The sequence below is a fragment of the Lynx rufus genome, unplaced genomic scaffold, assembly GCF_022079265.1.
Source record: "Lynx rufus isolate CCGP_SWC_20201006 ecotype Redwood Valley unplaced genomic scaffold, mLynRuf1.p SCAF_7, whole genome shotgun sequence".
Lineage (NCBI taxonomy): Eukaryota > Metazoa > Chordata > Mammalia > Carnivora > Felidae > Lynx > Lynx rufus.
The window spans coordinates 81,662,724-81,682,303 of record NW_025814889.1 but is presented as its reverse complement, the minus strand read 5'-3'; the positions used below and the strand labels follow the sequence as shown (position 1 = coordinate 81,682,303).

The 19,580-nt window shown below is 37.2% G+C and overlaps 1 protein-coding gene across 1 annotated transcript; it reads left to right on the top strand.

Moving 5' to 3' along the window:
- Nucleotides 1-7,389: 7,389 nt before the first annotated feature.
- On the top strand, nt 7,390-14,958 carry LOC124501926 (olfactory receptor 6C6-like). Its single transcript, XM_047066372.1, is given in 3 exon segments — nt 7,390-7,721; nt 7,723-8,302; nt 14,878-14,958. Coding segments are annotated over 3 exon segments (993 nt in total).
- The last annotated feature ends 4,622 nt before the right edge of the window (nt 14,959-19,580 follow it).

The window sequence follows — 19,580 nt, the reverse complement described above, 5'->3', positions numbered from 1 at the left end:
ACTTTGCTAACTTCCTCCCTCTCTACCACATCTAACTCATATTACACTGTAGTTATCTATGGTGATAGTTCCCTTTTTGGAGCAGGTCTTCTGTCTAAATTCTTTCAGGCATTTGAAGAGGAGGTAAAAAGAAAAACATTGTGAGTCTTCCATTTCTTAAAAATAATCTGCTTAAATTAATCATCGAGCCAAAGAGACAATTTTGAGGTGGCACATTTTACTTCCCTATAATATTTTCTGGATTATTCAACAATTTTACAAAGAATATTGAGAAAGTAAAACAAAGAAACAGCAACCCAGATTATGTAGACACGTGTAGGAATACACTTCAAAAAAATTGAAAAAAAGACACAGTATTTTTTATTAAAATGTTGTCTGTCTTTGTCATGTGCTGCATTGTTTTCTTTATTATATATACTGAAAAAACAACTGTACATTTTAATATAGCAGAGCCAGTCAAGAAAATTTGTAATAATTATTATATACTTTCAGTGCACAAAAATTTCACTTTAATTAATGTAAATCAGTGCTACTTAGTCATTGGCTACCACAGGAATGGTAATATAATTCTAAATCCCTGTTTTGAAAATCACCATGATACACATTCTAACACACAAAATAGCCTAGTGCATTTGTACAGGTGGAATAAAAATGATAGAAAAATACATTTAAAATAATTCATATTCTTTTATTTAAATTATGCATGCAGAGTTGAGTCCACTCAGGGGGAATGGGTAAAAATGTGTATTAACCAGGGAAGATGGCCGCGTAGGAGGACGCTGGGCTCACCGCGCGTCCTGCTGATCACTTAGATTCCACCTACACCTGCCTAAATAACCCAGAAAACCGCCAGAGGATTAGCAGAACAGAGTCACCGGACCCAAGTGCAGACGAGAGGCCCACGGAAGAGGGTAGGAAGGGCGGCGAGGCGGTGCGCGCTCCACGGACTGGCGGGAGGGAGCCGGGGCGGAGGGGCGGCTCGCCGGCCAAGCAGAGCCCCCGAGTCCGGCTTGCAAAAGCGGAGGGGCCTGACGGACTGTGTTCCGACAGCAAGCGCGACTTAGCGTCTGGGAGGTCATAAGTTAACAGCTCTGCTCGGAAAGCGGGAAGGCTGGAGGACAAAGGGAGGGTGAGCTGCGGAGCCCCCGGACGACAGAGCTCAGTTTGGCGGGGAACAAAGGCGCTCGCCATCACCATCTCCCCCGCCCATCCCCCAGCCAAAATCCCAAAGGGAACCGGCTCCGGCCAGGGAAATTGCTCGCTCCGCGCGAACACCCAACTCTGTGCTTCTGCGGAGCCAAACCTCCGGCAGCGATCTGACTCCCTCCGGCTGCCACAGGGCCCCTCCTGAAGTGGATCACCTAAGGAGAAGCGAGCTAAGCCTGCCCCCCCTGCCGCCGTGCACCTTGCCTTCCCACCCCAGCTAATACGCCAGATCCCCAGCATCACAAGCCTGGCAGTGTGCAAGTAGCCCAGACGGGCCACGCCACCCCACAGTGAATCCCGCCCCTAGGAGAGGGGAAGAGAAGGCACACACCAGTCTGACTGTGGCCCCAGCGGTGGGCTGGGGGCAGACATCAGGTCGGACTGCGGCCCCGCCCACCAACTCCAGTTATACACCACAGCACAGGGGAAGTGCCCTGCAGGCCCTCACCACACCAGGGACTATCCAAAATGACCAAGCGGAAGAATTCCCCTCAGAAGAATCTCCAGGAAATAACAACAGCTAATGAGCTGATCAAAAAGGATTTAAATAATATAACAGAAAGTGAATTTAGAATAATAGTCATGGGGCGCCTGGGTGGCGCAGTCGGTTAAGCGTCCGACTTCAGCCAGGTCACGATCTCGCGGTCCGTGAGTTCGAGCCCCGCGTCAGGCTCTGGGCTGATGGCTCAGAGCTTGGAGCCTGTTTCCGATTCTGTGTCTCCCTCTCTCTCTGCCCCTCCCCCATTCATGCTCTGTCTCTCTCTGTCGCAAAAATAAATAAACGTTGAAAAAAAAAATTTAGAATAATAGTCATAAAATTAATCGCTGGGCTGGAAAACAGCATACAGGACAGCAGAGAATCTCGTGCTACAGAGATCAAGGGACTAAGGAACAGTCACGAGGAGCTGAAAAACGCTTTAAAGGAAATGCAAAACAAAATGGAAACCACCACGGCTCGGATGGAAGAGGCAGAGGAGAGAATAGGTGAACTAGAAGATAAAGTTATGGAAAAAGAGGAAGCTGAGAAAAAGAGAGATAAAAAAATCCAGGAGTATGAGGGGAAAATTAGAGAACTAAGTGATACACTAAAAAGAAATAATATACGCATAATTGGTATCCCAGAGGAGGAAGAGAGAGGGAAAGGTGCTGAAGGGGTACTTGAAGAAATAATAGCTGAGAACTTCCCTCAACTGGGGAAGGAAAAAGGCATTGAAATCCAAGAGGCACAGAGAACTCCCTTCAGACGTAACTTGAATCGATCTTCTGCACGACATATCATACTGAAACTGGCAAAATACAAGGATAAAGAGAAAATTCTGAAAGCAGCAAGGGGTAAACGTGCCCTCACATATAAAGGGAGACCTATAAGACTCGTGACTGATCTCTCTTTTGAAACTTGGCAGGCCAGAAAGACTTGGCACGAGATTTTCAGTGTGCTAGACAGAAAAAATATGCAGCCAAGAATCCTTTATCCAGCAAGTCTGTCATTTAGAATAGAAGGAGAGATAAAGGTCTTCCCAAACAAACAAAAACTGAAGGAATTTGTCACCACTAAACCAGCCCTACAGGAGATCCTAAGGGGGACCCTGTGAGACAAAGTACCAGAGACATCACTACAAGCATAAAACATACAGACATCACAATGACTCTAAACCCGTATCTTTCTATAATAACACTGAATGTAAATGGATTAAATGCGCCAACCAAAAGACATAGGGTATCAGAATGGATAAAAAAACAAGACCCATCTATTTGCTGTCTACAAGAGACTCATTTTAGACCTGAGGACACCTTTAGATTGAGAGTGAGGGGATGGAGAACTATTTATCATGCTACTGGAAGCCAAAAGAAAGCTGGAGTAGCCATACTTATATCAGACAAACTAGACTTTAAATTAAAGGCTGTAACAAGAGATGAAGAAGGACATTATATAATAGTTACAGGGTCTATCCATCAGGAAGAGCTAACAATTATAAATGTCTATGCGCCGAATACCAGAGCCCCCAAATATATAAAACAATTACTAATAAACAGAAGCAACCTTATTGATAAAAATGTGGTAATTGCTGGGGACTTTAACACCCCACTTACAGAAATGGATAGATCATCTAGACACACGGTCAATAAAGAAACAAGGGCCCTGAATGAGACACTGGATTAGATGGACTTGACAGATCTATTTAGAACTCTGCATCCCAAAGCAACAGAATATACTTTCTTCTCGAGTGCACATGGAACATTCTCCAAGATAGATCATATACTGGGTCACAAAACAGCCCTTCATAAGTTTACAAGAATTGAAATTATACCATGCATACTTTCAGACCACAATGCTATGAAGCTTGAAATCAACCACAGGAAAAAGTCTGGAAAACCTCCAAAAGCATGGAGGTTAAAGAACACCCTACTAACGAATGAGTGGGTCAACCAGGCAATTAGAGAAGAAATCAAAAAATATATGGAAACAAACGAAAATGAAAATACAACAATCCAAACGCTTTGGGACGCAGCGAAGGCAGTCCTGAGAGGAAAATACATTGCAATCCAGGCCTATCTCAAGAAACAAGAAAAATCCCAAATACAAAATCTAACAGCACACCTAAAGGAAATAGAAGCGGAACAGCAAAGGCAGCCTAAACCCAGCAGAAGAAGAGAAATAATAAAGATCAGAGCAGAAATAAACAATATAGAATCTAAAAAAACTGTAGAGCAGATCAACGAAACCAAGAGTTGGTTTTTTGAAAAAATAAACAAAATTGACAAACCTCTAGCCAGGCTTCTCAAAAAGAAAAGGGAGATGACCCAAATAGATAAAATCATGAATGAAAATGGAATTATTACAACCAATCCCTCAGAGATACAAACAATTATCAGGGAATACTATGAAAAATTATATGCCAACAAATTGGACAACCTGGAAGAAATGGACAAATTCCTGAACACCCACACTCTTCCAAAACTCAATCAGGAGGAAAGAGAAAGCTTGAACAGACCCATAACCAGCGAAGAAATTGAATCGGTTATCAAAAATCTCCCAACAAATAAGAGTCCAGGACCAGATGGCTTCCCAGGGGAGTTCTACCAGACGTTTAAAGCAGAGATAATACCTATCCTTCTCAAGCTATTCCAAAAAATAGAAAGGGAAGGAAAACTTCCAGACTCATTCTATGAAGCCAGTATTACTTTGATTCCTAAACCAGACAGAGACCCAGTAAAAAAAGAGAACTACAGGCCAATATCCCTGGTGAATATGGATGCCAAAATTCTCAATAAGATACTAGCAAATCGAATTCAACAGCATATAAAAAGAATTATTCACCATGATCAAGTGGGATTCATTCCTGGGATGCAGGGCTGGTTCAACATTCGCAAATCAATCAACGTGATACATCACATTAACAAAAAAAAAGAGAAGAACCATATGATCCTGTCAATCGATGCAGAAAAGGCCTTTGACAAAATTCAGCACCCTTTCTTAATAAAAACCCTTGAGAAAGTCGGAATAGAAGGAACATACTTAAAGATCATAAAAGCCATATATGAAAAGCCCACAGCTAACATCATCCTCAACGGGGAAAAACTGAGAGCTTTTTCCCTGAGATCAGGAACACGACAGGGATGCCCACTCTCACCGCTGTTGTTTAACATAGTGCTGGAAGTTCTAGCATCAGCAATCAGACAACAAAAGGAAATCAAAGGCATCAAAATTGGCAAAGATGAAGTCAAGCTTTCGCTTTTTGCAGATGACATGATATTATACATGGAAAATCTGATAGACTCCACCAAAAGTCTGCTAGAACTGATACATGAATTCAGCAAAGTTGCAGGATACAAAATCAATGTACAGAAATCAGTTGCATTCTTATACACTAACAATGAAGCAACAGAAAGACAAATAAAGAAACTGATCCCATTCACAATTGCACCAAGAAGCATAAAATACCTAGGAATAAATCTAACCAAAGATGTAAAGGATCTGTATGCTGAAAACTATAGAAAGCTTATGAAGGTAATTGAAGAAGATTTAAAGAAATGGAAAGACATTCCCTGCTCATGGATTGGAAAAATAAATATTGTCAAAATGTCAATACTACCCAAAGCTATCTACACATTCAATGCAATCCCAATCAAAATTGCACCAGCATTCTTCTCAAAACTAGAACAAGCAATCCTAAAATTCATATGGAACCACAAAAGGCCCCGAATAGCCAAAGGAATTTTGAAGAAGAAGACCAAAGCAGGAGGCATCACAATCCCAGACTTTAGCCTCTACTACAAAGCTGTCATCATCAAGACAGCATGGTATTGGCACAAAAACAGACACACAGACCAATGGAATAGAATAGAAACCCCAGAACTAGACCCACAAACGTATGGCCAACTCATCTTTGACAAAGCAGGAAAGAACATCCAATGGAAAAAAGACAGCCTCTTTAACAAATGGTGCTGGGAGAACTGGACAGCCACATGCAGAAGGTTGAAACTAGACCACTTTCTCACACCATTTACAAAAATAAACTCAAAATGGATAAAGGACCTAAATGTGAGACAGGAAACCATCAAAACCTTAGAGGAGAAAGCAGGAAAAGACCTCTCTGACCTCAGCCGTAGCAATCTCTTACTGGACACATCCCCAAAGGCAAGGGAATTAAAAGCAAAAGTGAATTACTGGGACCTTATGAAGATAAAAAACTTCTGCACAGCAAAGGAAACAACCAACAAAACTAAAAGACAACCAACGGAATGGGAAAAGATATTTGCAAATGACATATCGGACAAAAGGCTAGTATCTAAAATCTATAAAGAGCTCACCAAACTCCACACCCGAAAAACAAATAACCCAGTGAAGAAATGGGCAGAAAACATGAATAGACACTTCTCTAAAGAAGACATCCAGATGGCCAACAGGCACATGAAAAGATGTTCAGCGTCGCTCCTTATCAGGGAAATACAAATCAAAACCACACTCAGGTATCACCTCACGCCAGTCAGAGTGGCCAAAATAAACAAATCAGGAGACTATAGATGCTGGCGAGGATGTGGAGAAACGGGAACCCTCTTGCACTGTTGGTGGGAATGCAAATTGGTGCAGCCGCTCTGGAAAGCAGTGTGGAGGTTCCTCAAAAAATTAAAAATAGACCTACCCTATGACCCAGCAGTAGCACTGCTAGGAATCTACCCAAGGGATACAGGAGTACTGATGCATAGGGGCACTTGTACCCCAATGTTCATAGCAGCACTGTCAACAATAGCCAAATTATGGAAAGAGCCCAAATGTCCATCAACTGATAAATGGATAAAGAAATTGTGGTTTATATACACAATGGAATACTACGTGGCAATGAGAAAAAATGAAATATGCCCTTTTGTAGCAACGTGGATGGAACTGGAGAGTGTGATGCTAAGTGAAATAAGCCATACAGAGAAAGACAGATACCATATGGTTTCACTCTTATGTGGATCCTGAGAAACTTAACAGGAACCCATGGGGGAGGGGAAGGAAAAAAAAAAAAAAGAGGTTAGAGTGGGAGAGAGCCAAAGCATAAGAGACTGTTAAAAACTGAGAACAAACTGAGGGTTGATGGGGGGTGGGAGGGAGAGGAGGGTGGGTGATGGGTATTGAGGAGGGCACCTTTTGGGATGAGCACTGGGTGTTGTATGGAAACCAATTTGTCAATAAATTTCATATATATAAAAAAAAATAAATAAATAAAATGCTATGATTCTAAAAAAAAAAAAAATAAAAGTACTTCGATGCTTTAAAAAAAAAAAATGTGTATTAACCAAAGAAAATATCCAAGTTCCAGAGAAAAATTGTGAGAAATATAATAAGGAGAACTAATGGATGGGAAAGAATTTAGAATTGACTGTAGCATGTAATTATGTGGCATCTCCAATTTCAGACTGGAGAAATCATTTGCAAATTGGTAAAGAATATATACTTTTTTCTGCTTTGGGTAAACATAAATATTTAGTTAATTTATATATATTTAGTTAAACTATAGATTTAGTATATATATTTAGTTTATTTATGTTAACATATATATATTTAAGTTAATTTATATACACTTAGGCTAATTTATATATTTATGTTTTATGTATTTATATATAGATTTATATATATATATATATATAGGTTGATTTGTCTTCTTATGTACATTTGATAAGTCTCATAAAAGAGAAATGAAAAACCAATCGATGGAAATAGATTTCATTCTCCAAGGACTGACAGATGACCCACAATTGCAAATTGTGGTTTTCATCTTTCTATTTCTTAATTACATATTGAGCTTGTTGGGGAACTTAATCATTATCCTCCTTACCCTGCTAGATCCTCGCCTCAAGCCACCAATGTATTTTTTTCTCCATAATTTCTCATTTTTGGAAATCATATTCACAACAGTATGTATTCCCAGATACTTGATAACCATTGTGGCTAGAGAAAAAACCATCTCATATAACAATTGTGCAGCTCAATTATTTTTTATTCTTTTACTGGGAGTTATGGAGTTTTACCTTGGCTGCTATGTCCTACAACCGCTATGTTGCCATCTGTAAACCCTTGCATTACCCAATCATTATGAACAGCAAAGTGTGCTATCAACTTGTACTTTCCTCTTGGGTAACTGGATTCCTAATCATCTTTCCACCATTGGTCATGGGACTCAAGCTGGATTTTTGTGCTTCCAAAATAATTGATCACTTTATGTGTGAAACTCCTCCTATCCTGCAGATATCCTGCACAGATACACATGTCCTAGAATTGGTGTCTTTTATCTTTGCTGTTGTGACACTTATGATCACATTGGTGTTGGTGATTCTGTCTTACACTTGCATTATTAAGACCATTATTAAATTCCCTTCAGCACAGCAAAGGACCAAAGCTTTTTCCACCTATACTTCCCATATGATTGTTGTCTCCATGACTTATGGGAGTTGCATCTTTATGTATATTAAACCATCTGCCAAAGAAAGAGTGACTTTATCCAAAGGTGTAGCTTTGCTGTATACCTCAGTTGCCCCTTTACTAAATCCCTTCATTTATACCCTAAGGAACCAGCAGGTAAAAGAAGTCTTCTGGGATATGTTACAAAAGGTGCTTTTCATAAAAACAATTGTAATAAATGCTACAAATCATAATCTTAGAAAAACAAAAAAAATGTTTCATTCACTTCTTGTGACATGTTTTTCTACCTCATTACTTATTATATAGGACATTCTCTTTGTTTCGCCTTTAATTTTTTTTTAAGTTTACTTATTTTTTGAGAGAGAGCAAGAAGGGGAAGGGCAGAGAGAGAGGGAGAGAGAAAAATCCCAAGAAGGCTCTGCACTGTTAGTGCAGAGCCCTCACAGGGCTTGAACTCACAAATCATGAGATTAATGACCTGAGCAGAAATCAAGAATTTGACACATAACCAACTGAGACACCCAGGCACCACTCATATAGGACAGTCTCTTGAAGAATCTTGCAGCTCAGTGCCACCAATACATCTTATTCTTCCTAATGAAAGCACCCTGCTACAATAACTTATTCCCTCAAGTCTGTAATACAAGCTTTAAGTAACATTTATTTGTTATATATTAGCCTCTAGAAACCATACTTTAAATAAAGTATGTCTTTTATAAGTGTAACTTGTTATATGTCATTTGGTAGTTAAACACATATTGTGTATCTCCCTTATTTCAGGCATTGCAAGGGGCTCAGTCCTTACCTCTAAGAAGCTTGCATTGCTTAATGGAGACAAACACAAAACTCCAATATTGCTATACAGTGTATAATTAGTGTTGTAATAAAAGAATATTAAAATACTTTACAGCATATCGTATGGCTTCTAAGTAATTTTGGAGATCTGGGAGGCCTTTTAGGAGAAAGTAATAATTATGTTGAGACTAAAAATACACAGAAACATGAATGAGGTACAAATATATGCAGATAACATGGAGGTATTAGATAACTACATGCATTTGGAGAATTGGTATATCTAATATTTCAAACAGGATTTGTGAGATATTCAGCCTGGGTTCAGTAAATGTTTCCTTACATACACAATGTAGAATACTGCAAAGAATACATAAAAATTTTGTGCCTAATAATTTCCATATATAAAATAGGAGAAATTTAATCCACAGCTCATAGTTCATTAAATATATGCTATTAGAACTATTTAGCACTCAGTAAAAGATATTGCTTATTTTGAACAATTCAAGAATGTGGTCCAACAAGTGCTTAATATACTGTTATAAAGGTAGAGGTAACAAGTCTAGAGAAGTTAGAGGGACCTGTATGCTAAAATTATATTTTGGACTTAAGCCTGGTATATCAGTAATTTTGAAAGGTTTTGTGTAAGAATCACTTTGGTAGTCTTATAAATATAATTTAAGGTTATCATTCCTGTCCCTACCATCCCTATGTCTGGAATACAACCAATATATGCTATGTTATCCATCTGTTTTCTAAAATTGTTATGAAATAAGTTCAGTGTGTTTGATAATAACAGAGTGTTGTTACCTGATATAAGGTTTATTTGCCAAAATATTTCTGTCAATTCCAGTTTCTTTTCTACCTAGCAAAACTATGTTAGTGAATTCTGACCTGAGGAAATAATGCACAGATTCTTTCCCTTTGGCAACAATAGTGTATCTCTTAATATTAAAAAAATCAGCAAACTTCCAGCCAGGAAGGATACATTTCCTTTGTGTAGGTGTTCCGTCCCTTACTGTTGATTTAGGGAGGTGATAGAACCATATCTTTCATCTATCTCATTCCTTTTGTTTCATGGTAATCAGGTTAATACTTCCATCTGTTTATAAACCCTGTGTAAATGCATCTGACCCTAATTGTTGGTGGCTGTTTTTAGAATCTGATATACAAGAAAACTTTGGTTTTGGTCCTTTACTAGCAATTCACAGGCAACAGGAAATTCTCATTTGACTTACACATTTGCAAACTATTTTTTTATTTACTACTAAAAGTATGATTACTATTACTTTCATGTAATGATTCTAAGAATCTCCTAAGACTATTAAAAATATTTTTCCAATGATCTACTCTTATCATTCTATTTTCCATTTCTTCTGAAAGCTTTATAATTAGGAATTTCAACCCCTCAGAAAACAAGGTTATTGTTTAGATCATTAAGAGAGTAACCTTATCTGAATCCTTTCATTCACTAATAAGGGTCACATTATTGAAATAGTTTAACTACAGAGATCTTTAAGGAAGTCTGCCCAGAGTACATGAAGTACTAGTCCAAAGACAAACATTTGCCTAAGGAAACAGGAGAAAAAGTTGTATTGAACCCAAGCGAGTATAAAATAGCTGTTCTGCACAACTGTTGTAAGAAATGATCATATCAATATAGGCAGACTCCAGAGGAGGGTCCTACAGGACCAGCCAAGAGGGTCCTTGGCTTCCCTCAGGGTAGAAATCAAATGCAAGCCAGGGAAAGTAGCAACAGAGTTTATTGGATAGCGTGAATGACACACAAAGAATAGCAGATGGAGTGTCTGGGAGACTTGGAAAGGAAAGGAGAATGAGTCAATTTGTTATTTTTGGGGGGGGGCGCTAGGGGTTTATATTAGAAGAAGGTCTAGAGTATGCGTTCATTCAGGAATCCAGAGAAAAGCAAATGCCAGGTGAACAATAAATGTTATTCCATAAATTACCAAAGTTAGGGGTATCGATGCCAGTGTCAACTGAGGTTTGTTTGAAGCTAATGTCCTGGAACATGTTTGAATTTGGCTCTTGTTAGGTGTTAACAGGTGTTTGGGCCTAGGACAAAACTCAGATAATGATTAACTTTCTTGCTCCCTTCTTGAAATGGGAACATAGCTTCGTTGCCTTATTCAGAAGTAAAATATGAAACATGAGTAAATGGGGCCTAGCAGCAAACCAGGAGAGATGGAGCCTTTCTAACATGGATACCCTTCAGCTTCCCTACTTCATTATCAGTTGCCGCCATACTGACAAGAAATTTGGGGATGCAGGTAGTTGTGAATGAGATTTCTAAAAATGAGAAGTTTTGGAGGAAGAAATACATGGGTGTCTTTGGATGAAAGTCCAGTACGGTGAGGGTGATTATTAGATTCCCTGACACCCAAATGTAGATTTAAAACAGAGAGAAAAGAAACATGACCACCTGCAATTGTGGATCATTGGTCAGTCCAAGAAGAATAAAGGCTGTCACTGTTGTGTGGTTTCTCACAGCTGACTTTTATGAAGAAGAAGGAGCAGGAGGAGAGGAGGAGGGAAAAAGGAGAATTAAAGAGGAAAGACTATAGAGATACCTACTATCTTAATATCCTCATAAACACGTTGCTACTGACATCCAACTTCCTTCAGTATCATAAGTCAGCAGTTAACAGCCTCTAAAATTTCATTCATATAATATCTACTCAAAATTTCACTAATTCTATGAAAGTCTCTGAATTTTTTTTTAATCTAGGCTTTCCTAAAGGATAACCCATAGCATTAATAGAGTCACATAAAAATAAACACAAAGAGAAATACACAACTTAACAGGAACCCATGGGGGAGGGGAAGGAAAAAAAAAAAAAAAGACGTTAGAGTGGGAGAGAGCCAAAGCATAAGAGACTGTTAAAAACTGAGAACAAACTGAGGGTTGATGGGGGGTGGGAGGGAGGGGAGGGTGGGTGATGGGTATTGAGGAGGGCACCTTTTGGGATGAGCACTGGGTGTTGTATGGAAACCAATTTGTCAATAAATTTCATATATATAAAAAAAAAAACAAAAAACCCCCCCCAAAAAAAACAAAGAGAAATACACAAAAAAACCTATATTTCTGTTTATTACTCTTTGTAATAGACTTTGCTATTCTAGAAGTCAGATTTCAGTGGACTCTACCTATGGAAATAACACAAACTTGACCTAAACATCTCTAGCCCACACACTGTGCCAAACTACACAATTTTACATTCCCACTAACAATGCAAAAGGGTTCCAATTACTCCACATCCACATTAAAAAAAAAAAAAAAAACTATAGACATTCTAGTGGGTTTGAAGTGGTATCTCATGGTTTTTATTTGCATTTCCATAATGACTAATGATGTTGAGCATCATTGTATGTGTTCATTGGCCATTTCAAAGAATTTGTATTCAAATCCTTGCACATTTCTGATTGGGTTAGTTCTTTATGTTGTTTCTGATTTGAAATAGTTTTCCATATATTCTGGATTCATATATTTTAGAACCTTATACAATTTTCTCCCTTTTTTGTAAGTTTTATTTTCACTTTCTTGGTAATATCCTTAGCTGAACAAAAAGTATTTAATTTTGATGAAGCCAAATTTAATCCTTTTGTTGCTTATGCCATATCTAAAAATTCATTTCCAAATCCAAATCCAAGGTCATGAATATATATACACTCTTTTTAAAAGAGTTGGATAGTTTTGCTTTTACATCTAGGTAATAGATATACTTTGAGATAATTTTGTAGTATGTGGGTCAGGTGTTTAATTTTATTCTTCTACCTGTGATTATCTAGTTATCCCAGCACTCTTTGTTGAAAAGGCTATTCTTTCTCCATTGAATGATCTTGGTTAGCCTAGTGAAAAATTAGTGATAGGTGCATAGACTTATTTCTGGACTCATTTTATTCCATGTTTCTATATATCTGTCTTCATGTCAATATCACACTTTTTTTTGATTACTGTAGCTTTGTGGTATGCTTTGATGTTGGGAAGTGTGAGTGTCCCCACTTTTTTCTTCTTTTTCAGGATGGTTTTAGGTATTCAAGTTTCCTTGTAATTCTGTTTGAATTTGAGAATCAAGTTTTCCATTTTTGAAAAAAAATAATGCTACTGAATTTGATAGAGGTTGATTTAAATCTGTAAATTGTTTTGGGTGATACCTTAACAGTATTTTGTCTGATGAACTATGAACATGTAATGCCTGATGCTTTCTGTTTTAGAAGATAATTATTATTTTTTTAAAAATTTATTTATTTTTGAGACAGAGAGAGACAGAGCATGAACGGGGGAGGGGCAGAGGGAGAGGGAGACACAGAATCGGAAGCAGGCTCCAGGCTCTGAGCCGTCAACCCAGAGCCCGACAAGGGGCTCGAACTCACGGACCGGGAGATCGTGACCTGAGCTGAAGTCGGACGCTTAACCGACTGAGCCACCCAGGCGCCCCAGAAGATAATTAATTATTAAGTGAGTTTTTAATAGGTATAAGCCTTTTCAGATTATTCTTGTGTGAATTTTGGCAAATCCTTTTTTTCAAGGAATGGTCACTTTCATTTAGGTTATCAAATTTATGATCATAGAATTGTTCATAGTGTTTCCTTATTATCCTTTTAATGTCCATGTCATATTATGGAAACTTAGATAACTGATTATAGATTTTTCTTCTTTCCTCATAGATTCACTTAATGCTATAAATTTCCCTCTAAGCACTGCTTTCACCGTATCCCACAAACTTTAACAAGGTGTTATTTCACTTTCATTTAGTTAAAAAATTTTAAATTTCTCTTGAGATTTCTTCTTTGATCCATGTATTATTTAGAAGTGTTATTTAATCTTCACATAATTTAGGATTTCTCAGTCATTCTTTTTATAGATTTCTAATTTAATGCCATTGTGGTTTGAGAGCAGTTATTGTATCATTTGTATTCTTCAAAATTTTTAAAGTGTAGTTAATGGCCCAGAATGTGATCTGTCTTGGTGAATTTGAGAAGAAAAGGTATTTAGCTGTTGTTGGTTAAAATAGTCTATGGATGTCAATTATATACAGCTGATTGATGGTGTTGTTGAGTTTAACTATGTCCTTACTGATTTTATGCTTGGTGGATCTGTCCATTTTGGATAGAGTTGCTGAAGTTTTTTTTTTTTTTTTTGAAACCTTTATTTATTTTTGAGACAGAGAGAGACAGAGCATGAACAGGGGAGGGGCAGAGAGAGAGGGAGACACAGAATCTGAAACAGGCTCCAGGCTCTGAGCTGTCAGCACAGAGCCCGACGCGGGGCTTGAACTCACGGACCGTGAGATCATGACCTGAGCTGAAGTCGGACGCTTAACCAGCCACCCAGGCGCCCCGAGTTGCTGAAGTTTCTAACTATAATAGTGGGTTCATCTATTTCTCTTCACAATTCTATTATTTTTTCTTTGCAGTGTTTGGTGCTTTATTGTTAGGTATATATATGTTAAAGATTATATTGGTATGTTTTTTAATGTTAAATGAACAATGCATTTAAAAAATAACCCTACTTGGTCATGTTATACTATCATTTTTTGTATGTTATTGGATTGAATATTTATATGTTATTTTCAAATTTCTGTATCTCTAATCATAAGCAATATTTTTTGAATTTATTTTTCTTTTAATTCCTTGCCTTTGTTTTTGTGTAATGGTAATGATGGCTTAAGAATGAATTGAGTATTCCTTCCTCTTCAATTTTTTGAAGACTGTGTGTATAGTTGATATTTTTATAAATTTTTGGTAGAATTCAAAAGTGAAGCCATCTAAACCTAGGTTGTTTTTGCGTTTGGGAACATTTCTAACTACAAATCATTTACTTTAATAGTTATATAGTACTCCATTTATAAACTTTTTCTGGGTGCTTTGGAAGTTTATGTTTTATAAGGATTTTATCCATTTCATATAAATGATCTACTTTTGCCATAAACTTGTTCATTATTCTTTCAAAGTCCATAGGATCAGTACTGAAGTCATCTTATGTTAAAATCAGTAATTTGTACCTTCTACTTTTCCCTGATGAATCTAACTAGAGATATATCAATTATATTTATCTTCTAAAGATTTGACTTTTGTCTTCATTGGTTTTTGCTATTGTTTTCTGTTTTCTGTCTCAGATAATTCTTCTTTAGTAATTCAGTGGATACAGGATAGTATTCAGCAATTACTGCTGAAACAGTTGGATATCCAAATACTATCAAATGAACTTCAATCTGTGTCTCAAGTATACAAGAGATTAATCCAGGTCCCATGAACTAAGTACAAGTTGATACAAGTTGGTAGCATATTTTGCTGGGCATAATCACCAGGTGATGCAGTGGGCTGCAGACTACAGCAAATTAGTGATAGGACATATGAACATACGATTCTGAAGCTTCCAAAAAGATGAAGAAAAAAATAATCGAGTTGTACCAACACTCTAGGAAAATGTTTAGTCTTCAATCATGGGAATTATCAGGAATTTAGAAATATAAATCAGTGTGAATGAGATTTCCAAAAAGGGAGAAATTTTGGCTGAAGAAATACATTAAAATATTTAAGTAGGGATTATACATTATACATCATGTTCAACATTGTACCTTAGAAATCAAAAGGGAAAAATAACAATTTGCAGTGAAGTTTCATCTGTCAATCCATTCCAAATGAACTCTGTCTCCATTATTGATTGCTATTTCCCTAATTTTATGTGTCTTATCAAAACTACACAAATAAAAATAGTTAAACTAAGCTTACTAAACTGTAATGTTATTACAAGGTGAGTTTTTAAACATGCCGACAACAAAGAAAGACAGTTTTTTCATAATCTGATCTACGAGCAGGTATTTTTTTTTCCTGCATGAAACAATAAAGTTATATAACAGATCAGCTTAGAGATGACCATACCTGAGAGATATTCTCTCTTTATGAACTTGTATAGTTCCTTTTTGCCAAAATGAAATTTATCTGATTATTTCCAAAGTTTGTAGTTGGTGTGTATAACTCTGAATTTGGATGAGGAATGGTTTGATGAGGTAACATTCTGATATAGGGGGTTTGGATACATTCCTATAGTTGTTGCCATTGGAATAATTTGTGTAAATGAAGAATAATATATAATAGACTGCTTCATAATTATGTGAATGTAAAAGAAATGTCCAGGAAAAACAATCTTTTCATTTATATATGTCTATCTTATTAACATGATTTTGACAATAAATCTCATTTTTTCTTAGAATTTTCCTATAAATATTTCTACATATAACTGGGAGCAACTTTTATTTGTCCTTATATGTTTTTATTTATGCATATGCCTTTTTAATAATAACATGTTTTAGGGGCACCTGGATGGTCAATCCGTTAAGCGGCCAACTTCGGCTCAGGTCATGATCTCATGGTTCATCCAACTTCAGAGTTACAGACACCAACTATTTCCTACACACATTGTATAAAAATTAAAAAAGTTTACATTACAAAACCATTAAAAGTCAAGCGTATGAATGTATTATTTATTCATGTTAGATATTGTGAATATAAGATAACCTTTAAAAGTAAATGATTTTTTTTTCAACATTTATTTTTGAGACAGAGAGAGACAGAGCATGAATGGGGGAGTGTCAGAGAGAGGGAGACACAGAATCTGAAACAGGCTCCAGGCTCTGAGCTGTCAGCACAGAGCCGGACGCGGGGCTCGAACTCACGGACCGCGAGATCATGACCTGAGCCGAAGTCGGCCGCTTAACCAACTGAGCCACCCAGGCACCCCAAAAGTAAATGATTTTTAATACTACATTTTTATATTCCATTTGTCTTCTTTCACCATTTTCCCTATACCAAAAATTAAAAGGTTAGAAAAAATAAGACATTAACGATAAAAATAGAATAAAAGAGGTCAAAACATAACCAACAGGAAATATATTCTCTTACATTTTAGACATACTAATTCTTTACATCTTTTTCATTTCTAATTCATTCTGCCAAAAGCATTTAAAAACTCAAACACCTTTCTTAAAGAAGATATATACAGAGATTTGTTCAGAAAAGGTAGTAGAGGAAGAGGAGGGCAAACCCCTTCCATCAAAGAACAATCAAAGGAAATTGCACACATCTCCATTTACAACTTTTGCTCAAAATTTAGTTATATGGTCCCAACAAGTTGCAAGGGAGGCTGACTATAGACATAGATAAGTATTCCATTAATACAGAGGAAGTGGAGAATTCTTGGGTGTTATGAAATATGAATTTAAGATCTAGATCATATCACAAGACTATTTGGGTAAAGACAGCTATCAGAAAAGAAACTGAAGATGTGTAGGATATGTACCAACTAAAATTATCTTTTTTTCCTGTCTTTAAGTCCTTATCTATATATTTGGTATTTGAGACATGACAGTGTCAGCTATACTCAAAAAAATTAGTAAATTAAATATGGGAAATTAAAATAATTAAATTATTAAATTTAATTAAATATGTTTAATATTTATGTAAATATGTAAATATGTTTAATATTTAATTTAATTAAATAAATTATTAAATATGGGAAAATAAATTAAAAATGGGAAATAAATTAATTAAAATGACTGTGGAAGGGCAAACACAGATTATGGAAATCTGTATTGAATTCACAGGAGACACAGTTAAAAGTAGGTTTTTTAAAACTATATTTTAAATATAGACTCCTTGGCCTGACCTTGTTCTGTGAATACATGGGTCACATGATGAGGAATCTAGGTCTACAGAAGGGGTCCAGATTAGAAGCAACCAATACCTACAAAGCATCCTATCCACATAAGGAAGGTGAATGCTAACAGAAACCTCTTGTCACACTCCCAGCCGGCCAGGCGGCCTCTGCCAATCCTATCGCAAAAAGTAGAGCAAGAATCACACTGAGAAAAACAAGGGGTGACAGTGCATCACAGTAAGGAAACAGATATAGAAAATAAGGACAGTCCATTTGTTCCACTGGCCCATCAAGCTTCTGCCTTGCATAGATTAGTCAGCTTCTGGAGTGACTAAAGCAGGGCTGCAGTCTTCCAGAGCCTTTGGAGTTGCAGATTGCTTCCTTTGTATGGTCAGTTTGCATGGCGTTGGTGGATTAGGAATGCTCTACCAGTTTCAAGATGCTGGCTGCACTCTGCCGTGGTGAATCCAGGGACCCACCATCTTTACTGGAGTAGGGGTGGACTAAATAACAGTGAATGGGTTTCTCCACAGGGGTTTTCTGGAGTTGGACATTCCACTTCTTCACTCATACAGCATCTCCTCGTATAAAGGGGTGAGAATATGTGCTCAGACTCACAGGTAATTGCTCCCTAACCCAGCAGTGTAAGGTAGTTAGGGTAGAGCCAAGGGCCCATATCTGTTGCCTTAGCGTTAGATTGCCTATCTCATTTAGATCCCTCCATTTATGCCCTTGATAATGGTGGGAGGGCTCCCATAAAAGATTTCATAAGGGGAGAACCCCATCTGCTTTGTGGGGCTACATCTGAATTTCAACAAAGTGATTGGAAACACCTGGTGCTAGTGTAGGTGGGTTTCCTGAAAGTTTACTCAATTGCAGCTTCAGGGTTCAGTTCATTTGTTCCACCTTCCTGGCGCTCTGGGGTCAGTATGCCTGTGTAACTTCCAGGTGATCTTTAACCCTTTGCCACCAGCTGCAACACCTCAGCCACAATGCCTGGCCTGTTATCTGATCCCATAGTGATAGGGATCCCAAATCAAGGAATGATTTCTTTTAGAAGAAGTTGGACCACTTCATGTGCCTTTTCTGTGTGAGCAGGGAAGGCTTGTACCCAGTCTGAGAAAGTGCACACAAGGACCAACAGATATTTATAGCCTTGGACCCAGCGAAGCTCAATGAAGTCCACCATCATATTTTCAAATGGAGCTCCCCCAACACTCTGCACCCCAGGGACGGCCTTCGGTTGCTGAAGTAGGTTACTCTGAGCACATGTTCCACATTGCTCACAGTGATCAATTGTGCTAAATATTGTTGAGATTGAGCAAGATAAGAGTAAAAAGAACACTCACGTCTTTGGAAAACTAAGAGTTTGAAAGACACAGGTTACTGAGTTATTAGGCTTTAAACTAATGAAAGGGGGTTGAGGAGAGAATGTGAAGTAAAAAAGTAGTGATGACAATAATAGCAAAATGTAGGCTAAAGTTGATGCTTTTTAAAATTTAGATTACAGAACAAGCAAGGAGACATTTATTAGGAATAGAATATTTCAAAGGATTTAAACACAATATAAAAACTAATTCAGCATTTAGTAAATAATATCATGAATAATTTTAAATCCTAATAAATAAGAGGGCATTTGTTACCAAAATTTCAAAGTATAACCAACTAAAAATAGAGATTTGTTAGACAATCTGAAATTACTATGTCATATTGGATAAAAGAGCACTAAAAATGAGAAATAGAGTCTACAACTAGGAAATTACATTGGAGATAATTTAGACAAGAACAAATTTCTGCAAAAACTTATTATGGGAGAAATACCTGTACTTTTTAGAGAGTCTAGTCATAGTTTAATGCCAAATTGACTTAACCTTAAATAATGTTTAACCTAACAAAATATGGATGTTGTATTCATACAGTGGCAATGACAAAACCTTTTTAGAAGAGAAAGGATTTTGGGGCGCCTGGGTGGCGCAGTCGGTTAAGCGTCCGACTTCA